Source organism: Protobothrops mucrosquamatus, unplaced genomic scaffold, assembly GCF_001527695.2.
Source record: "Protobothrops mucrosquamatus isolate PMUCROS unplaced genomic scaffold, P.Mucros_1.0 scaffold194, whole genome shotgun sequence".
In the NCBI taxonomy this organism is placed as follows: domain Eukaryota; kingdom Metazoa; phylum Chordata; class Lepidosauria; order Squamata; family Viperidae; genus Protobothrops; species Protobothrops mucrosquamatus.
In genome coordinates, this window is record NW_015386550.1 from 1,229,309 (window position 1) to 1,252,807 (window position 23,499).

General features: G+C 38.3%; 1 protein-coding gene across 1 annotated transcript; it reads right to left on the minus strand.

Annotated features, from left to right (window-relative positions):
* Positions 1–3,504: 3,504 nt before the first annotated feature.
* On the minus strand, positions 3,505–23,499 carry LOC107285573 (alpha-1-syntrophin). The gene is made up of 7 exons (XM_015813776.1): positions 23,355–23,499; positions 13,713–13,908; positions 10,748–10,955; positions 9,727–9,857; positions 7,536–7,732; positions 6,807–6,994; positions 3,505–4,782 (listed from the first exon to the last, which is right to left on the minus strand). Exons 1-7 carry the CDS (start codon positions 23,497–23,499, stop codon positions 4,690–4,692), a joined length of 1,158 nt encoding a protein of 385 aa, XP_015669262.1. The 3' UTR covers positions 3,505–4,689.

Below are 23,499 nucleotides of genomic sequence, written 5' to 3' on the forward strand. Positions count from 1 at the left end.
AGAAGCAAATATTTATGAAGTGTAAGAATTTTCTGTTCAGAAAAAGATATCCTTAAATACTGAGCAATTATATTTAAAAATAAGTACTAGACAATGAAAAGCCAGGTGTATGTGTGTGTGTGTGTGGGGTGTGTGTGTGTTAAAAAATCAAGATGGCAGTCACGCTGTACAAAGCCCCACCCCTTTTAAAAGATGTGTTGGGTGTTTCACTTGCGTGGCCACAGCTGCTGTAGAAGAATCACCCCAAGAATTCGTTGAAACTGGAGACCAGTAGTGAAGCATCAATTGTTTAGTACTATGCTAAAGACAGAAAAATTAAACCTAAAGAGGGACAGTGATTCAACCCTTTTATGTAATATTATACAAATTAAAATTTGCATGTGATTGGGTTAAGCATATGTGTAATTCAGTAAAATCAGATAATGGGGTGGATTGCAAGAGAAAAGCGGGTGGAACTGCAAAAACAACAATGTACTGAGAAAGCCATATAAATATAGTTATTTCTAGGGAAATGTTGCTATAGGTTTATATTATACTGGCCTTGTTTCTCAGCTTGCTTAGTGTCTTCTCCCAGCTTTATCAATTTTGCTTGTCTTTTTAAGTAACTCATGGCTGAGCTGACAAGGTTGTTTTCCAAGCCCCTGGGAAGGTAATTAGAGGAGGGGATGTTTTGTTTGTGTCATCACCATATTTTCTCCACAACAGCCAACTTCATTGTTTTAACTCTAATGTTGGATTTTCTTCTGTTTTTTTTTAACAACTTACCTTATAAAGAGTTTTGGAGAAGCTGAAAACCTTCAAACTTTAAAGTAATGTTCTGCATATTTTCAGGCAGGTATTGAGGCCCCCACAAATACCCAGTTCAGTCTGCCTACCTATCCTGTCAATATTTTCTTTTTTTAAAAAAAAAATGAGAAGTGGCAAAATTTACCACTAGGTTTGATGGAGGGGAGTTTAAAATCAGTGCTGATTACTAGCAGCTGCCTGGACAAGCACCTGGAATTTTCTTGGCAAGATTGACACAAGAATTTTGCCTTTTCCTTTTCCCCCTGGTCTGAGACTGGCCCAAGGTCATCCAGTTGGCTTTGTACCTTAGGCAGGACTTGTCTCCCAGTTTCTAGCCTGGTGCCATAACTACTACACCAAACTGGCTGTATTATGGATATCTCAGGAATTCTTACGAAACAAAAATGGTGGATGGTTGCCCACACTGCAAGTGTATCCATTTGCTAAGAAACACCAAAGGTCAGCTAGAGTAATGGAAGGATTTCCAGGAAAGTAAGTGGGTGGTATCCATACCTCTGATGAAATGAGCTACAGCCCACCAAAAACATGTGTACCATATAATGAAATGTGTTACTTCAAAAACTAATACTCTCTTGTCCTACAAAGAATCTGAGTATAACGTATGTTCCATTGTGTCTGCAAATGGAATTGAGTCAGAAAGAGCTCAATGCACAAGTAGTGTATCTGCATGAAAACTTCTGTGTTTCCTACAAAAGAGAGGAATTGCTCAGCCTGCATAAAATTTCTATGGTATATAGTCTCTTTAACTTTTAACATTTTCCCAACACTCAACTGCAATTTGAAAGGATGGGGGAATTAGCTCATGTGAACATAAAGTACCTGATATGCTGAATATAAATCTACCACAAATATCATTGTAGTTTTGCTTACAGGGAAAGAAAAAAAAAGCATGAAAATAGACTTCTTTGGTGTAGCTTTTCTGTTTCGGTTCTTTCTTTTCTTTCTTTTTTCTTGCACTGATTGTATAATCATAAAAACAGGCAAAGTTGAACTATGAACATGAAAGTCTGAAGTCTGTCGTGAAACTTCAGTATAAATACAACTTTCAAGTCCATGTACCTACTTTAAAAGAAAAGCATGGGGGTGTGTGTGTGTTCCGCACAGGGAATTGATTCTGCGATCTGTATTAATCAGTCTTCCTCAACTTGTCCTCTCCAATTCTGTAGGCTTTCAGAATTCCCAGTGAGCAGGACCTTTCAACCAATCTAAATAGAAAGTACCAGATTGGAGAAGGCTAATATGAATGATTAAGTGTCTGTATGTACTCATGCTATCATTCATTGCTAAACATGGAAAGAATTGAAAAACTAGGAAAATTAGCCAAGACAGTGAAGATTTCTCAAAAAAAAGTTTGTGATAATTGATAGACGTACACCTTAAGTACATATAGTTGGGAGATTGATAGCCAGAAATATTTCTTCTCATTACCTGTAGTTGCTTTGATTTTGCTAAAATAGAGTGAGAAACCTATTTAATGAATGTACCCCTCCCATCACATTTTTGTAATCCTCAAAGTTCCAAATATGCAGCTAAAATTCAATAGCAAAATAACAAATTTCAGTAGTATCATTTTGTTAACAAAATACCCTCCCAAAAGGTACAGTATGTGAAGCTTCTCTTGATATTGCCACCATGTTCTTAAGAAGTAAAACAAAAGAAAGCCCAGCAAAATAGACACGCTACAACAATAATCTAGACTATAGAAACACACACAAAAGCCTTCCCTGTGTTGTGGCCAAAAGTGCAGAGGAGAATCAATCAGGGGAACCAGCTGATGTCTGGTACTTGATATCAAAAGATGGTTTACTCTTCTAAAATGGGCTTAACAACTTTAAAGAGACCTTTCATCTCAGCAAGTTTTCCAGAGTCTCCTTTTGTAGGAAATCTGGGGTCAGTTGTAGAAACAGCTGGATCTCCTGGTACCGGCTAAGAGGCAGATTAAGACAATCACTATGATTTTGAAAACTCACAGTATGCCTGTTCGTAGCTCTACACACCTGAGACAAAGCTTTTTTGTCCTTCACAGCTGTAGGATCTGTGTATCTTTCCCACCGTTTATGCAATTCTCTTTCTTTCTCATTTATATACATAGAATGGATGTCTTCATAAGTCATTTCTATTATCCCATCAGCTGAAGTTATTTTTTATAAGTGCAATATAATCTAATCATTGTTTGTTTAGCAACAATTTCTTGCAGTGTTATTTTGTGCTCTGGTGAATAGTAATAGCATACAGACAGTGATATAGTTGGAGAGTTATGTACATAAAATCACCCAATTCCACAGCGCATACTTTGTACCCATAAAATCCCAGACGCCATTCTTGAAATGGCATGCTCTATCTGTTTGTTCGTAGCGGAATCATTATAATCATAGGTAGGAGAAATATTTACCCCTTTGTCTTCTGCATTTATTGACAATAGTGAGGAAACAGCGGTGGTTGTGCAGGTTATAGAACTGAAACATAAAAGCTGAATATATGGCTTTTTCTGGAATTGAAGAGGCACAATATGTAGTTCCATCTGCCCCCCCCCCCCCGTTGCTTTTTTTTTAAAGTGGATACAAGGCGATTGGGTTGGTTGGATCCAGTTTAATCTCTGTGGGAATAATTTGCCCAACCTTCTGGATCCTGGGATGCAATCTAAGAACCACTGTAATGACAACTTAAAATTTATATTTACATTTGACATTTAGAAAATTTCTCATTGTCAGTGTTCATTTAATTAACAGTCATGATGTGTTTAGAATGTGCGTGTTACAATCTGCCTAATATTAATTCACTAATATATAAATTAAAACTTATTAGAAGAGCAAAACGTGAAAAGTTATGTAGGCAGTTTCAATATAGTTAAGACTGTTAAACAACAGAATCCTGATTAGACTGATAATAACCATGGCAGCAGTTGGCAGCTAAAAAGCCACTCCAATTAAAATTAAATTGAGAGCCACTGTTGTGTCAAAAATTGATAGATTTCAAGCTCAATGAGTAATTCCAAACATTACTTTCAAGATAAATTGGAAAAGGTTTGCTTTAGTCATCTTCAGCAATCTAGATTTATTCTGACAAAAATGAAAACAAATTTCATGCACAATTTTAGCTCATAAAATTAATTGCTTCCCCTGTCAAAAGCACCTCCAGTTATATTTGACAAATAAAAATTATGGGGCTAGGATTAAGTAAAATTAAAGTTATTTCCTGCTGTTTCCTTAAAAAAAGCCTTTTGTAACTATTTCCAAATTTTAGATAAATAAAAAAGATTGGATTTAGACAGTTAACTTGTGTCTGCTGCATGTAAAAAAAATGGCTTTCTGCTAAATCTTACGCACTTTCGCTGAATTTTCAGTTCAACCTAATGCATGTTCACTTAAAAATAAATCCTTCTGAGTTCATGGATTAGTCCCAGATAGATCGGTACAGTGTAGTATCTTGGGTCTAAAATAGTGTTGAAACGCTAGACTAAAAGCCACTAAGACAGCAAATGAACTATATATAAATATAAAACCTTGATACAAACAGATTTGATATATATATATATATTTATATATTTATGTATATATAAAATATCTTCAAGGCACTAATGTGATGGCTAAATTGGATTGGCATGACACCTTCACCTTTTTTCAAGCTTCTGATGTAGGAGATGGGATGGGGATGTCATCTTGGTATCAGTTGTCAAGTCTTAAAATGGAGATTCTGGACAGCTGTCCATTTGCTTTCTTCAGTTGTCCTGGAAGTTTAACAGTTTTTTATTTCAGCTGTGGATGTTGAAATGTTGTTCTTGTTCTAGTCTGTATTTCAACCCTTTATTTTCACCATGAAGGTAGAACCATACTGCATAGCTTGCACAAAGTCTTGCTTCTCTCCAGAGTTTGCTCTATGTCCCTATGCCAATAATCCAAGCCGGGTCACCTTGGCAGAGAGGAATGAATGGATGATGAAGACAATTGTTTTGGGACAGGAATGAAGATCTAGTTGCTGCAGTGAAGGGAAATATAGATATTGATGAGTAAGCTATACACACCATTTCTTCTCTTTACATTTCTTAAATTAGTCTATGCCACTAGCTGGGTAATAGCTAGCAAGTAGCAAAAACAGAAGTGTTTATCAAATTTATTGCTTCCTGAATATCTCCAGTAAAGAAGTAACTGAATCCAGTGTTGCAGGGGATAATCAGTTCTAATGTATTCATTAGTATATAAGAAGCCTACAGCCTTAACATATTACAGAACAATTTTCATTACATCTTATAAGTAACAATAATTATAGACCAAAATTGTAAGAGCACAGTCCTTGGCTAGTTAAATTTACTCCAGCCATTCTTTATGGTGAATTGCAACAACAACAACAACAACAACAATAACGAGATGTGCTCCATCTACAACAACAACAATAACGAGCAGTGCTCCATCTACATTTTAAAATCTTTACACGTACTATTATATCAATGTGAGGATATTTGCATCTCTGCATAATCCATTACTTTATGTTTATTCTTAAATAATAAAGGGACAGAAAGAAAGGAGAAGGCCTAATGATTGGGGTGGATCAGAGCAGCTGAGGAAAGCACCCCTAAAAGTGTTTGAAGAACTATCCAAGATGCTGAATATTATTCACTGAAACCACTGAAACTAAATATTATGCATAGGCACAATGCACAGACCAATATTTTTCCTTGATAGGTTTTGGTTTTTTTTTGAAAGCATGCTTCAAAATCAATTATTGTCTTATCTGAATGTAGCATTCTGATTTGGAATTCAAAATCATGCATAATTTTTTGGCCTATAATAATGTTATCTAATGTTTGCTCCCTCCAGATGTATGAAATTCAACATTGGCCAATAACATTAGGAATTAAAGGAAGTTCTCATATCTAAAGACCTCCTGAGTTGGAGAACATTGACCTATACATTATTTTCATCATATCCATGTTTTGAACCAAGGGCTTTGGTCAAACATCTGAAGTCCTGAGCAAAAAGGACTATATCAGATTCCCTCAGAAAAGCCTTCTCCCTTTGGGGCACAGTTTAGGAAATTACAGACAACAGTTTTTCAGTGCAGCTTCTATTACTTTTGTTTCTGCAAATGTTGCAGTTGGGAGAGCACAAGAAAAGGGGAAAATGTCTCTCAAATTCCTAGGCAAGGCCTTCCTTCCTGCCTCTGCAATAGTTCCAGGGGCTGAGTAACTTCTCCTAATGACTGCAACATCTTTGGCACATCATCCTGTATTCAGCCCGATGCCCTCCAATTTCCACAATCTTTTATCATCGGCTGTGCAAACAGTTGCCATTCAAAACATCCAAGGGCCTAACGCTACAATATAGATTACAGGGTATTTTGCTTTAAGAAATGTTTCGTGAAATAGCACAGCACCTTGCTTCTAAAAGCAAAGTAGCCACATTATATCACTTCATCTTACTTTTGAGGCCCCTTCCAGATATTGGGACTGGAAGTTTTTAAGAAGAGACTGGACAGCCATTTGTCTGAAATGGTGTAGGGTTCCTGCCTGAGCAAGGGGTTGGACTTGATGACCTCCAAGTCCCTTCCAACTTTTTTTTATTTTTATTATTATTATTATTATTATTATTATTATTATTATTATTATTATTATTATTATTATTATTATTATTATTATTATTATTATTATTATTATTAAGATTTAGACAATCTAAATGGCCAAGGAGAATCATGTTGTTCCCTTGCACAGGCCTCATTAAGATACAGGAACCCCATATCACTTCCTGCAAACTTATTGAAAGAACAAAAGAAGAAAATAAATCTTAGTTTGTGCTAGTTAAGGTGTGGATTTGGAACAGGCAGACTAAAGTTCATCACTCTCTCAATCCAACCTGCTTCAAAAGAATGCTTATAGTGGAGATAAAATTACAGACAACTTCCACTTAAGCTATTTTCAGTTATCAAAGTAAAGGCTACACACACACACACACACACACACACACACACACACACAGACACTAAATAAAACAAAAAAGAAAACCCACAATCTCTCCCTCTGAGCTGCCAAAATCCAAGTGAAGCATCTTGGCCCCATCATCTGAAGACATCTGTAGCTTCTCAAAGGGTTGCTGGAGAAGAACAACATTGGTGAGGCCTGGCTCCAGGGTGGAGATGGTGAAACCCTTGTCAATGTGGATGGACAGGGTGCAGTCCCTCCCGTTCCATGTACAAGCTGGGGGGGGGGGGGACCAGGAAAAAAAAATATAAATCTACTTGTTAGGACAGGAGGCAATAATAATTTCAAGCCAAGAGGATAAAAACAAAATGTTAATTGAATTCAAATGTAATTCAAATTATAAATCAAATTACCATGAATATGATTACTTCACTATGTACCAAATTATTTTCTACTTCAATAATACAAACACTGAAGGAGACAAAAATCAGAAGTACTATTACTCATTTCTTGGTCACCAAAGATATTGTAAAAAGTATTGGCAGCAACTAACCTACATCTTTCATGATGGACTGAGTTTGCTAAATTTGTTACCAAAACTGGCTTCTCTCGTAATGAGTTGCCCTATCCTGCTTGAAGTTACTGAATTAAGAAGCACAATAACATCCTTGACAAAGAATGGCTAATTCTACACTGGTATTACAATGCAGAATTGGCAAGCAGAAAAGTTTCACCAAGCAGGCAGACCATGCGGTCAAACCAGTTCATTAAAGTTTCTATGGCAAACCCCAAGCATGAAGCCCATCTGCTTGCTCACCAGTTGACACTTCCTGGACACACTCAGCTGCATTATGGCAACCATCCACCAGCATTCTTGTCCATGTGGCTAGGTCCCGGTGTGTCTCCACACTAAAAAGATGTGTCTCCACACCTTTCTTAGTTCCAGTCCGCAAAGCAAATGAGAGTTCTGAGTCGTACAATAAAGAACCTTTTGATGGGCCAGAGTGTACAAGCCTGGATGGATCAGAGGTGAAAAAAAAGGAAGTTTTAGATATAAAGGTCATTAATTGCAATTGGATATGGCTTTTTATCAAGTACAAAGACAGGCTTATTGTAAGGTAAAATGTGTAGCAGTCGCCAGAAAAAAAAAATTAAACCATTTTTGTTTGAGTCTATTATTGACTAATTATGTGTGATAACAGCCACTAGAGGCCACTCTTGTACCATTTTTGTAGTTCCATCAGTTCCCTATCTTGCACCAGAATACAAGAGAAATAACAATAACAATAACAATATTAATTAGATCTTTTTTCCTTTTCTGGCTCTCTTTTTCATTCATGCAGAAACAGAGTTAATTAATAACTGGACTCTGATATGAAGTACTTTGAAGTTGCAGATCCAATCATATTCTAGCAATAAAAGACTGACTCTTGGAAATTATTAAAATGACTCTAGGCAATTCCTCTTTTTTTAAAAAAAAAATCAACAAAGGAGGAGACTTAATTACATTTAGAAATGAAATTAACATCCCAGGAAGGGCCAGGCATATGAACTAGGCCCTTAAGTGCCTGGTGAAATTGTTTCCAGCAAGAGAAAAGCAGGTGTGAACAAAAGGCCAGGGCCTCTTTGGCCATAGGAAAAGAGCACAATGGAAATCCAGGTAGCAAAGGACTAATCACAAGAATCAAAAATATTCTTTCTCAACTGCAGGGGCAACCTAAACATTTCCAAGTGCCAATTATTGAGGAGAATCAAGAGAATTCTCAGCTCTCTTCAAATAAATGTTTCACCCAAATCTCAAGATAATGAAATCTCATTATGTATACAAGATGACTGAATGGGGTGGCTTTTCTTACACCTTGGGGCTCAGGGAGATGTGCCATTTATTTAGCTTCCTATTTAGGCTGACAAGTTCCGTCCCTCTTCTATTTCATTTCATCCCTATTCAGTCTCTTGGCGCAAGGTGGCAGTAAAACCTTAGAAAACCCTTAGGGCAGCAAGACAAACATTCTATTTCTGATACAAGCATTTGAGAAACCAGCTTTCCCTACCTAACTTTTTCCCCTCTAAAATTCCCGAAGACTATTTAAGAGATTTAAGAATGCCTGAATAATCAAAATGCATTTTTGGAAAAATTTTAGCTTCCCTTTTTCCAATCAAAATAATCAAACTGCCAGCCTGCGGGCTGGATGCATCATAGCAAAACTGCGCCCATCCCATTGCTGGCAAAGGCAAAAAAGTCGCAATACGTCGTGACACATCACGTGACGTTGCGAGTTTGGTACCCCTGCTGTAGAATGAATGGCTTGCAACAGCATAGGATGGAAGTAACTTTTGCACTAACAGCCAGCAAAGAAACTGAGGATTGCATTCATATGGAGCAGTCTCTAAAAGCTCCAAGTTACAATATATATGGCCAATGAAAGCTCAGTACTTTTGTAGATTAAACAGTTTTGTTTATGATTTTATCCTGGTGATCATTTTTGTTTATCAATTTCATGACATGGGTATACCTGGGATTCGTGTTTTTAATATTATTAAGGATAGATAGATAGATAGATAGATAGATAGATAGATAGATAGATAGATAGATAGATAGATAGATAGATAGATAGATAGACAGACAGACAGACAGACAGACAGACAGATATAGATATATAGATATAGATATATAGATATATAGATATAGATATTCAGGCAGGTAGGCAAATAGACAGACGATGCATTTACATGGTTGCAACAGATAATTTTTTATGATTTTCTGACCCCAAATGTACTTCAACAAAAACATTTTGCTACACAATTGTTTCACTTTGTTCCACCTCTAGGGTGGCTGCAATGTAAGGATCAGCCAGGCTGGACAGAAGACAGTACTTCATTAAAGAGGGAACATTTCTTGGAGTAAGATGTTGTAACACACTATTCAAAAATGTACCTTTTCCCAAATGCTTTCCCTGGAAGAAAAGAGAACAACATCCCTAAGCCAAACTGCTGTCATTTGTAGTTACCTGGTGGCTATAAGAGGGAATCTGTGAGTTGGCTTGTTCAGAACATCTCTGTTTTGGGGGAGATTGCCATAGAAAAGAAGCTCCTTCTCTGTGAGAATAGCAAGGATATTTTTTGTCCCATCACCTGGGAGCTGCAAATAAGAACGTAAAAGGTGCAGCTGTCAGAATGGCAGCCAAATTGACATATGCCACTGGAAAATGCCCACTAAGAATGGAAGTGATATTTTTGCTGGCATCTTGTAAAAAGTGTATTTGAATAAAGCACATCACTAGGTATATTGGAGTGACAAGTACCAGAGCAACATAATCAAATGAATTCATGGAGTTAGTATAGAATTATCCTTTTTCTATTATTCTTCTACCGACATGATTAATTTTTTGTTATGAGATCTTTCAAGATTCACAGGAAGCTACTAAGTCAGTCCAGCTGGTCTAAAAAAATCTGTACAAAATGACAAATGCTCTCCTGAGTTTCATTCAAAGGCCTTTTTCAGCTATACCTTAAATGCTAGGAACTGAACATGAGACTCAGAGCCATGCAAAATCTATACTATGATAATAAGATAATATATGGTAACCTTTATTGTCATTTTTTTTACTATGAGTACACTGGCCCACATTAAAAATGAAATTCTGTTGCCTGCAATTCTGTTGCCAGCAAGAACAACCTTAAAAATATCTATATGTTCCCACCTTCAAATGAGCAGAAACTGGGGTTAGAGAGGATCTAGTATAGGGGTCTTCAGACTTGGCCCTTTTATGACTTGTGAACTTCAACTCCCAGAATTCCTCAGCCAGGCATGCTGGCTGAGGAATTCTGGGAGCTGAAGTCCACAAGTCATAAAAGGGCCAAGTTTGAAGAACCCTGATCTAGTAGCTACAAAAAAAGGGGGATTTGCATGCAAGTTCTGTGTTGCTCACTCCTGACTTTAACACGGCTTTGTCTTCCCTGATCAATGAATACTACAATTTTTTTTCTCACTAGAATCAATGCAAATCAAACTAGGAACCCCAATCTTACCTGTTCTGTGAGCCAGCCAATGTGCTTGATGTCTCTATTTCCTACAATGCCAAGTCCTGATTGTAAGGCCTTCAGCTCCTCTTTGACTCTTGGCAACAGAATGCTAACATTGCTATGAATAGCATTGAACCAAGACTGGGCAGATGCTTCCTCTTTTGCTCGAAGGAACAAGGAGATCCGTCCATCTGCCGAACACACTTCTAGGTACCTGCAAGATGAATTTTCCTTAAGACTGAAATGTGGGGAGCCAAAATGCAAACTGTTGTCATAAAATGCCCAGCAATTTTTCAGAATTCCTAGTTGCAAAGCCTTTGTCTTAGATAGTTCATGATCACACAGGCTCATAATTTTGATGATCTCACCAACATAGCCCCCTACCTCTTAGGGAAACAGAGGATCAGGTCACCTTCATGTAGCATAACACAGATTCAGAGCCTTTGCTTTCTAAAGTCTGTGGTTTCGATGCAATACATCTACATCTGTTTTAGGCTCAGTTCAGCAAAATGAAATGGTTATGGGTTTGGGAACTATCTGATTCCAGAAAAAAAAAATACCGTATTTAGTTCTGAATAAGGTTAGACTTCCCTATATGGAATTGGAATAGAATTAGGGGGAGGGGTTAAGGCAGGGGTTCTCAACCTTGGCAACTTTAAGACTTGTGGACTTCAACTCCCAGAATTCCTCAGCCAGCAAAGCTGGCTGAGGAATTCTGGGAGTTGAAGTCCACAAGTCTTAAAGTTGCCAAGGTTGAGAACCCCTGGGTTAAGGGCTCATAGTCGCAGTTCCTGCTCAGTGAGCATGTAGAGATGTAGCTAATAGGCCATTACACAGTTCCTTTAGTGTGCCAGCTATAACCCTGCCTGGAATGGAAAGGATTTCCTTCACAGATAGTCATTCCTTAGTCATTTCTCAACTGGACTATTTACAATGCACTCTTCATAGAGCTACCCTTGAAGAGTATTCAGAAAAGTGGATCCAAAGGCAGCAATCTGAATAGCCACGAGCACCTCCTGATTTGTCTATATAAAACATCACTACTTTGAGAGTTGGTTGGCTTCTGTCTTTAAGTCAAGGTACTATCACTTTTAAAGCATCTCTTGGTTCAGGATCTGGGTATCAGCAGGACTGCCCACTCCCAGTAGATTCTCTTCATATTCTTCTGTTTTGGGAATGCAATTCTCACTGATCGTGGTTATTTTTAGTTATTAGCCTACTTCTCAGTTATTACCCCACTTTTGGTGAACAGTATTCTCCAGATAGCCAGATGTGCCCAATTGGTTGTGGGGTTCAGAAAGGGGATTAAACGTGGTTATTCCAGCAGATCTCGGCTGTCAGAATGTTGTGATATCTTTCTCTCTAGCAATGGAATTTATTGGTTTAAGACAGTGATGGCGAACCTTTTAGAGACCGAGTGCCCAAACTGCAATCTAAAACCCACTTATGCATTGTCGGGTGCTGGGTGGGTGTGGCCCATTGGGTGGGTGTGGCCCATTGGGTAGGCGTGGCTGCGGTGGTAACGGCAGACTGGGTGGAGTAAAAAGTTCAATCAATCAATTCCAATTTTGCAAAATCTTTTTTTTCCCCGCGAAAAGTTGAAATTGACTGATTGATTGAAACTTTTTTTTTTTACACGACGGCGGAGGCCTAAAGTGAAAAGGTTTTATAAAACCCAGCTGAAGGCCTAGGACTGGGGCAATGGCACGGATGCCCACAGAGAGGGCTCTGAGTGCCGCCTCTGGCACCCGTGCCATAGGTTCGCCACCACTGGTTTAAGACATTAATATTCCTGGTGACTTTTTGTTTTATTGTATATTTGCAAATGTTCGAATGTACACTGTTCAGAATTTTTTGTGACCAGAGTGGCCTAAAGGCACAGTAAAATAAGTAAATAAAATAGATCTATGTAGAGAGACCTTGTTGAGAATATGGAAGAACTTGGCAAAAGAAGCCAAGACATTTTTAAGTTCTGAGAAACAAGATAATATTAAAAGTGACAATGGCTGATGCCTCCTTGAGTCACTGGGATATAAGAAAGAAGGGAAGTACAACACAATCAGACTTGCAAGATTCTGTTGTTATAGCCAGTCTTACTAAAAGTAATTCTAGTCTTCCTATGGAGATAATTTCCTGGTCTAGTCTACATAGTGGGGCTGACAATCTATCTATGACACCTCTGACAATCCCAGCATTCTTTTAGGACCCATATTTAACACAGTTGTGTTTGTATTGTAGAGAATATCATTATACATCTCATTTTCCTATCCAAATGAGAAGTAATGACACCTCATGTTGACTGCTCAAAGCACTTTAATAATAGCCTTTTAACCTCTTTAAATTATGATTGTCCCCATATTGCTGGGGCTGAAAGAAGGATGAAAGTAACTTTTGAATTATGAATTTCAAAAATTACATTACCTTTTTACCAGAAATGCTTAGTGGTGGTTGCCTGATGTCTTAGTGTTAGGATAACACTACTAGTTTACCCTGAAGGACACTTTTTTTGTAAGTATAGAATTTGTCTAGTGCATTCAGAGTTGTATGAATATGCAAATCCACATACCCTTTATGCATGTGTTCAATTATTTATGTATGCTTTATCACTAATTTATAGAGTACTGTCAGTTGTAATCAAGACATTGTGCTACATGAGGTTCAATATTCAAAGAGACATCCAAGCTTGCAGAAGGCTACTTGTGAGCTTTGCTCTATATACGACTAGTCTAATCTTAACTGCTTGCAATAGTGCAATTCTAATGCTCAATTCAAATCATTCTTTGCCTTGTTTTGACTTCTGATGGAATTAATACTATATAACTATATGTCAGACTCTATCATTTCTGATCACTGAGTATGCAAGTTAGGATTGATGAGAGCTTGAGTCCACCATTACCCTTTAATACATTCACATACCTTTCCCAACAGATGGATTCTTCAAGCATAATGACCTGAGTGATCATTGGGTTACCTGTTTTCTGGATCATTTGGAAGACACTTCCTTGATATGTAGCACATTTTTAACGGGATATTCTTCCCTTCCTTGAGGTCTTGCAGGGAAAGAGTTGGAGAAGCTTGCTTCTGAAAGCCTGGTGAAGAATCCCAACTTACAGTTGCACCAGTTGAGGAATTCTTAAAATAAGGAGAGATTTCCTTCATGTATTTGACTGGAATAGAGGAAAAACAACATATGCAATTCATTAGGTCCAAGTCCTACTTGAAGATTGGTGAGCCATAAACAGACAACTTCTCTATAACATTTAATACCTAGATAGCAGACTAAGCACATATTGCGCTCATAATCCTCCCTTCTTTAAGAAGAATTGCATTTTATATATTATTTATATACTTTCTTATAAATCAGTATAAAATTATGCAAAGGTCCTCTATTTGCAAGATTATTTTTCATTTTTCATGACACATTAGTGATTACTCCATCTGATGCTCTATACATAAATTAAAACAATCATTAACAAAAAATGAGTTCACAAGTAATGGAAAAAACAAATAATGTGATCACAAAAGATAAAACAAACTTAAGTGAAAGATTCATCACAACATTTTCTTTGGATTATTCAGTTCCTAGAGAGCATGAGCTTTTAAATAACCAACGTTTCTATCCTATCTAACCAACTATCAAATTGTATTTATGTGTTTCTGTGATAAATACCAACAATGGCCAGAGTTAGATAATACATTTGAAACTGCATGCCATACATATATATATAGTGTTGGTGTAGTGGTTAAGACATTCCAGCTAGAAAGCAGGAGACTGTGAGTTTTATCTTGCCTTAGACATGAAGGCAGCTTGGTGATTTTGGATCAGTCACTTTTCTCAACCCCAGGAAGAAGGCAAAGGTAAACCACTTTCAAAAAAAAGAAAAAAGAAAACTGCAGGAACAATCCAGGAAGTTACCAAGGGTCAAGACTGGCACAAAAAAAGGAAAAAAGTAATCTCTCTATTATCTATCTATCTATCTATCTATCTATCTATCTATCTATCTATCTATCTATCTATCCATCCATCCATCCATCCATCCATCCATCCATCCATCCATCCATCTTTTAGTCTTAGATAATGAAATAAAAATAATAAGAAATAAAGCATACAAAATAAATTTTAAAATAGGGGTAGCCTAAGCATGTGTAGATACGAAGAGCAATTTAAAACAAAAGATAAACTTTTGTGTTGTAAATCTGATTACAAAATACAATATGCAAGGTCTTCCTTCTAATAAGGATGTAATTGGCCCAAAATGACAAAACTGTTTAATTTGGTTTTTTTTTAATGATACATTATAAAAATAATAGTCAGAATCCATGATAATTCAAACTTCAAAATAGTCAAGAAATAATTGGGACATGTAATTTTTGAAGATTTGTGTAGAAAACATACAATACTAATTTTACTAATAGAAATTATAGAAAAATTTTGATGGCTACTCAAAGCTCAGGCAAAAGGACAGATTTTTTCTGGTTGCCAACTGTTTAATGTCGAAAAGCCAGAAGCTCTGATGACCTCTTCTGATGGGAAATCTCATGAAGGAGCAATCAAGTCTTTTAGAATCTGGTACCCAAGAGTAACGGTGGCAGTAACAGTGGTAGTTGTAATTTATTATATGCCACCTGACCTCCCAATGTTTCTGGGACCTTGAAAAAATAAGCTTTCAAGGATATTATTAGATTGTCCAAATTACAAACTGGCAATCAATGGAGAGTTTTAAGAAATTCAGTCTTGCTTCTCCTGTTGAGACACAGTTCTTGGCCTCCACATACTGGACTAATTGTAATTTTTGAATTCTTTCTGAAGATAGGTCCAAATATAACATACAAAGAAGTAAAGAATCCAAAATGGGTGTGGGATGACTGTTGCTTGAACTGACACAGTAGGTGCAGATGCCATTCTTCCCAGGTTTAACTCAAGCATTAACAAATAAGCCTGCACTTAGCAACAAACTTTTTTTCCCCCTAGCCCTGTGATGGCCTGATAACTGCAGAGTAACTTTTCCAGTAGCAGCATGCACAATGAATCAATCACGCCATGACTATCACATGCCAAAAAACACTCAGCACAGATCAACTCAACCCACATTCTCAAAATGCCAATATCGTTATGCAAATACACCAGATGGTAACTAACCCAAAGCCTTTCTTTTTCGCTTCAGGCCAATTCCAATATTGATACAAAAAATAAAATAAATTTGTGCCCCATGTTGCTGCTTCTACTGGAAATGCTTCATTAAATGTATTCAGCCCAGTTTCTTTCCTTTTCTAGTTTGTGACATCCTCTTCAGAATAACCATCCCTTCTTATTAGATAGTCTTCTGATGTGTTCTAAAAAAGATTTTCTTTTCTTTAAAGTTTCAGAGTTTATGAACCAGGAATATGTATTTCCGATATCTATATGCTATACACTACTCCATTCACAAGGCTTTTGTATTGGCATGTTCTCTGAACTAAATGGCTATGTGGCATGTTTTGCAGATGTTATTTTTGAGAAGGATGGAAACAGGAAATTGTTTCAATGAAAACTATTTCAAGTGGGATTAGGGTTCCATGCATGAGGTTGGACTTTGAAGCTAAGTTCTGATCCTCATAATACCGTTTTTGTGATCGGTGCACCCTCCAGCAGCTACTTAAACTGATTGAATGCAGCAGGGAAAGTGCTCAAAATTTGACAGTATGCTAACCAGATTACATTTTTTACATGTGTTCCCAGCATGACAGATAAAAATCCCCACCTACACAAGCTGTTTTTGACTACCAGCCAGCAGGCAGTGGAAAGCCACTGGGATGCCAGCCAACATCACACTGGGTGCAACCTTATGGGAATCTCTGTCATTGCAATGGGAAGCTGATCAGCTGATACAAAGGAGTGAAAAATAGCTCATGTATGCAAAGCTACATACTTCTGTACTTATTATTCAGCAGAAATGGGACATGCAACGAAAACCATCCATCAAACATTTGGAAGAATGAAATTTGTTATGTACTAGCTAAAAGATTAAGTGACAGACAAGAAATAAAAAAAACAATTAGAATGACCTAGAATCACTTTCAAGAAGAGATGGAGAGAATTACCCTTGGGGGAAAAAAAACTTGAGTGGAGCATTCAGAGATGCAATAGAATGCTGCACTGTTTCTCTGTTGTTCTAGAAAAAGGGTCTTATGTTATAGGAAAACAGGTTCATTTCAGTTTCTCAACCTTGATGGAGTTGGGCTCAATGAACTTTCGAGTTCTCTGGTTCTATAATAATCCCACTGATGGAAACTGTGTTCTGGAAGACATGAATTGGCTATAGAGAAGCTACATTTTGCTGGTATGTTCTGCACCAAGGGTGAAAACACTCATAAAGCTAGTAAAATGTCAAGGAAAAAATATAATATTGATGATATTTTAACATTATAAAATGCTAGATGCATGCTACAATAATAATATGTATACATGTTATTTACAATTCCTCAGAGACAGCAGGTTTAGAGTTATGATATGTTCTTTATATCGTGTGTCTCTTTATGTTCTTATTCTATTTAGTTTCACTTCACACAAAGTCCACCCCGAATTACTGTTTCGTAGGTATATAACTTTTGACTATGAGGTGGTCGACGGAATTGTCGGAAGTGTTCTTATAAAAGTCTTCGAAAAGGTTTCCGTTTCACTCGAAATTCGGTTCCATCTTGAGACCGAAATCTTTTCAGCAGTGAACTTCAAAAAACCAAAACTACAGCTGGCTGCATCCATGATTCTTTCCTACAGATGCACATTTATAGCTGTTCTAACACTGAAAAAATTACAAGCAAAGGTATGAACCACAAACAACTCATTGTCCATCAGCAAGGGAAATGACATGGACTTTGTTTCTTGAATTGGAATTACTTCATTGCAGCAGGTATTAAATAATTAAACCTAAAGGATGTAATAAATTATGAACATTTCATTTAGGCTTTTTTTTTTTCTCAAAGAGGAATCTGCATTCCCCACACAGAAATCTGTAAACCATTTGCTCAATGATAAAATATGTGAAAAATTGGAAAATAATTTATAGTTTATATTAGTTTTGGATCCTAAAGCTGGTATTCTTTTTGTAAATTATTCTGTAACCTATATTTCTTTTCCAGATTCCAGTAGGACTGATTCATGATCATTATTTTCTGTATTGTCATGCCTCCATTTCCTAAATCATGCACTTTGGCCATGCACTCTGTACTTCATGGAGTTTGGTTGTTATTAATAAAAGTATTATTTAACAAAATAATAGTAATCAAAATGAAATGCAAACAAAAAAAATGCCACCAGATGCTCAAAATATGTAAACCTGAGAATAGAAACAATGGTCCATTTGAAACAGAGCCAGCCTGCCTGGAGCTTTTAAGTTTCTAGTAGCAGACAAATAATGTCACAGCATCTCTCTGTGAGGAAAGGGGATTTGGCCTGCTTTAAAAAGTAATAATATCCATTCCTGAGGTGGTCGATTTCTGGCGAATGACTCAGGCTTTCCTCAAATTAACTCAAATGCTTCCATGTGTTGGTGTTTCCTTTAGAAATGCAAAGCGTCTTAATGCCAAAAGTCTTTCCCCCTCCCTTCCCCCAAATCCAATTTACTTGGAGTTCAGATTGGGGGGGGTGCCTTTTTTGGGGGGGGGTACATAAAAATGGACATTAAGCACAGAGCAAACAGTTTTAGCTCCATCAGTGGCATCCCTGCATCTCAGTTTTATCCCTGGTCCTTGGAGAAACTAGAGGAAAAAATAATACTAATTAAAATAATGCAGCTCCCACTGAAAACAGAAAGTTTGGCACTGTTGCAATTGACAAACTGGGGTGACTAGGCAGTTTGTTTGTTTAACCAATTCATATAGCCATCTATCTCAGTACATGGCTCTGGACAGCTCACAGCAGTAAAACAAATACTGTATATATAAATACAAAATAAAAAGAGAAATAAAAGACACAGTATTAAAAGCCCCCAGCATAAGCAGGAAATGGGCTGCACCACACACCTAGAAGCCCAAGTTTGACCATAGAACCAAGTCTTCAAGCCTTGCAGAAGGTGAGGAGGCCAACCTAATCTCTAGAGCAGTGGTTCTCAACCTTTTTAATGCCGCGACCCCCAACCGGTCGTAAGTCGAGGACTAAACCGGTTGTAAGTCGAGGACTAAACCGGTCATAAGTTGAGGACTAAACCGGTCATAAGTCGAGGACTACCCAACCGGTCGTAAGTCGAGGACTTTCCCTGCCCGGGAGCGCCACACATGCGTGGTTCCGCCCCCTGCGCCGGCCGAGGCGTAGCTGGCAAGCGGCAGAGACGGAGCAGGCCGACCACCAGCTGGCCCAGCTCAAGGGAGGTAAGGCACCCGCCGGAAAAAGGGAAAAAAATGGCGGACAGCCTTGCTTGGCGACCCCTGTGAAATGGTCGATCGACCCCAAATGGGGTCGCAACCCATAGGTTGAGAGGGACGGTGTTAAAGAAGGTGGGGGCCATGAGAGAAAAGGCCCTATTTTTCAGTTCCATAGTTGATACTCCTTGACTGATCCTCCAGTCAGATTGGATAGTATGGGTAGAAACAACCAGAAGTAGATGGTCCTGTAGGTAACCCAGCCCCAAGCCATGTAGGGCTTTAAAGCTGACACCAGCACCTTGAACTGAACCTGGAAGCAAACTGATAACCAGTGCAGCTCACAAATGTGTCACATTAGGGAAATAACTGATGCCATTAACTGCCCATGCCAGTGACACTGCACCAAACGAAGCTTCACATGCTCTTCAAAGGCAGCTCCACCAGTTTACAATAGTCCAATCAAGGAGCCACAAGGCTATGAGCGACTGTACGCAGGGCTTATCATCCATACAACTGATGTATAATGTTAAGGTAATGATTTAAAAGCTAACCAGCTGATGTAATGTAAGATACAGTATATGATGTAATGTTGGGAATGACTCAGCAGGGTCTATGTCCCTTTAAAAGCCAGCTGGGTCTGTATCTCTTTAAGAGCCTTATATAAAAAGGGAAGGCTCCGCATAAGTGTGCTCTCTCTTCTGTTTTCCTGCTGTAACTGCTATGTGTTGGAGCCTGCTGTATTAATATGTATGTACTGTATATTGTTCCTGGTGTATGATATTGTAGATAGTGTAATATAAACCACCATTTAATATAGACCACTGTTTACTGTATTTACTCCTGGGTTATCTCGGCACAATAAGACTGTGCATGCTCTGACATATAACATAATTGCCCTGAAAAGATAACAATCTATGAGTTAATTGTAAATGTTTTATTTTATTGTCTGAGAGGGAAAGTAGCATTGTTGGCCTTTACAGAGGGTGGCAAAATAACTTGATCCAGCTTCATATTCTCTATCTTTTACTTTGGGATACAGTTGTGCTGTACTTTATTCAGCAAGATGACTTTGGGTCTCTCTAGAACAAGGGTGGGCAATTAATTTTTGCAAGGGGCCACATGAGAAACTGGGACTGTTATGGAGGGTTGACCCAATGTAACTTGATTTGATGTCCTCAAACTCTATCATCTCAATTCCTCAGGCTGCTCCAGGTGAGGACTGCTGTGCAGATGCAGAAAAGCACTTTCTCTTCTTGTCTTCCCACAACTGCCAGCTCACTAAAGGAGCACATGGTGACTGTTCAGAGTCAGACCCAATCAGCATCTTCTCCAGCCCTGTCTGGCATGCTTATTTACATTTGATTTCTAATTTCCAACTGACCTCAAGCAGGCCAGACAGGGACAGCCAAAGGGCCAGATGTGGCCCAAGGACCATAAAATGCCCAGGTCTGTATGCATACATACAGAAACCATGTCACTGACAATGATTTAATGACAGATAAGAAGAAGAAAAAATTAAGAGCTATGTTGCAATCTTACAGTGTATCCTATTCATGTCCATTCAAATGTTTAACAGAAAAATATGCACATGGAAATGATCTTTTTAAAACAGTTGGAATCTACTGGCCTGGGGTCAGAATTCTTTGGGAACTCTTTTATAGGATTTGTCCTTGATTAATGTCCAATGTTTGGAATTGCTTCTATTCAGAGATGTCTATGAAATTCATATTGCACGATACTTATTCTGACAACGTTGACTAGTAGTAAGAAAGGCAAAGATTTTACACTTCAATTAATATCAGTTCTGTGTGGTCACTACAGTCTTTATAGGGTTTTTTATCTACAAGGTCCTGACACACACCAGAAACCCTCCCCATTGTTTAAGATATAATCAACTTCCTGATTAAAATAGAGTGAAAAATTTCTATATGTATCTTTTTCTAGTTGGAAACCTACACCATTTTGGATTGTATTCCCAAAAGAACATTCTAGTTCAGTATACTGCTCCCATGTTCAGAAGCAGCTTGCCAATAATAATTTCATTCCTTCCCCCTCAAGCCATGTCTCTCATACATACTGGAGAAAAGTTCACTAGAACTTGGCAAAAGTTAGTTGTAATTCCTTTACAAAACCTGCTGAGCAGCATCACTCTGCTGGAATATCCATACATCCTCCCCAAACAGGTTTCCTAAGTCCCACTATTACTCAGTTTTTAAAGAATTTTCATACATACAGAATGATAGTTTCCCACTACATGCAGATTTTTGTTAACGCAGACACAAAAGCATGGAATTGAGAAAGACCATTCATGCCACTATCTCCTTCTGTGTTGGAATACAAACCAAACATTCAAACTGCTTGAAACCAGCTAAGATGAGCTTATCATCTTCACAGATAATTGAGTCTACTGTCAAACTACTCTTATTCTTATGATTTTCTTTCTTAGTAGCCGATCATAATCTGCCTTTGCTATATCTTCAGAAATGTATTCTTGTCCTACATTCTAGGATGTTAGAGTTACATATTAAAAAGGATAGTTATAATATAATTAAAGTTGACCACCTTAACAGAATAACACATTATCTTTCCTTAAGAAAACTTAAAATCTCTCCAAATTGAGCCATTTTCCCATTGGTGAGATTAAGCTTAAAAACAAATGTTTCAAGTTTCTACAACAGAGGTCACCAACCTTTCTTGGTTGGTGGACCAGAGGGAAAGGAAGGGGGAATTATTTTACGCGGGCACGCATGCATGCACACAAACAGGGCCGTGAGCATGTGTGTGACGCAAATGGGGCAGGGCTAGCACTAGCGTGCTACTTGCTAGTCCTGCCGTTCTTGTGCATAGCGCCCTGTTTCTGCACCCCAAGGGTGCAGTGTCAGCCCATTTTCGCACACCGAGATGTGGCGGCATCCCATTTTCGCACCCTGAGGCATGGCATTGGCTCATTTTTGCACAGTGCGGTGACGTGGTGTCCTGTTTTTGCGCAGCATGGTGGTGCGGCATCCGGTTTTTGCGCTGCGTGATGGCGGTTATCCCATATTTGCGCCCTGCATTGCAGTATCCCGTTTTTGTGCCCTGCGTCATGGCATCCTGTTTTTGTGCCCAAGGAGCAGCGGCATCCCATTTTCACGCCCCCAGGTGCAGCAGCGGCTCATTTTTGCACCGTGCGGTGGGCATCGTTTTTGTGCCCCGCGGCTACGGCGCTAACGTGAGTGGTGTGTGTGTGGGTACACAGACGCGTACTGACCAGCCTGCCCGGCGGCCCGGTGGCCAGCAGCCCATGGCCCACTACCAGGCCACGGCCCACAGGTTGGGGACCCCTGTTCTACAAGGCTTAAGGCAAATCACTACCCAGCTAAATGCTGGTTATGCCCACTTCAGTGGCACCATGTTATCTCTCTTTCTCTCTCTCTCTTTCATATACATATATAAAACAAATTCTCACTCTTTTTTATTATCCAGTCTTTTTTCTTAATCATCAAATCCATAAGTCATTAGTGCATTTATTTCCATTTTATGCAAAAAGTCTATAGTGTTTCCTGTCAACTTTTTCTCATCTATTACTTACCTACCTACCTACCTACCTTATCTATCTATCTATCTATCTAGCTATCCATGTTGTTGTTCAGTTGCCAAGTCGTGTCCAACTCTTTGCAATCCCATAGATCATTGCATACCAGACCTCTCCCCCTATCCTCCACTATCTCTCACAGTTTGCCCAAATTCATGTTCACGTCCTCTGCCATCCCCTTTTCCTTTTGCCTTCAATCTTTCCCAATAACAGGATCTTTTCCAATGAGTCCTCACTTCTCATTTAGTGGTCAAAGTATTTGAGCTTCAACTTAGGTATCTGGCCTTCCAAGGAACAGTCAGGGTTGATTTCCTTTAGGATTCATTTATTTGAAGTCCTTGCAGTCCAAGGGACTCTCAAGAGTCTTCTCCAATACCACAATTTGAAAGCATTAGTTTTTTTAGCGTTAAGCCTTCCTTATGGTCCAACTCTCACAGCCATACATTAGTACTAAGAAAACCATAGCTTTGATTGTTGGCAAGGTGATGTCTCTGTTTTTTAATATGGTATCTAGGTTTGCCATACTTTTCCTCCCAAGGAGCAAGTGTCTTTTAATTTCATGGCTGCAGTCGCCATCTGCAGTGAAAATAAAATCTGTCACTACTTCCATTTCTTCCCTTTCTATTTGCCAGGAAGTGATGGAACCAGATGCCATTATTTTGGTTTTTTTAATGTTGAGTTTCAAGCCAACTTTTGCACTCTCCTCTTTCACTCTCAAGAGTTTCTTTAGTCCCATTTCACTTTCTTCCACTAGAGAGGTAACATCTGCATATCTGAGGTTGTTGATATTTCTCCCGTCAATCTTAATTCCGTCTTGTGATTCATCCAGTTCAGCATTTAGCAT

Excerpts from the sequence above, each read along its gene's own strand:
- LOC107285573 (XM_015813776.1), bottom strand. The coding sequence starts at position 23,499 with ATGCTAAATGCTGAACTGGATGAATCACAAGACGGAATTAAGATTGAC. Across the intron at positions 10,956-13,712 it reads CCAAATGATCCAGAAAACAG|GTACCTAGAAGTGTGTTCGG; the intron begins GTAACCCAATGA and ends TTCATCTTGCAG. Across the intron at positions 6,995-7,535 it reads TGTCCAGGAAGTGTCAACTG|CTTGTACATGGAACGGGAGG; the intron begins GTGAGCAAGCAG and ends CCCCCCCCCCAG.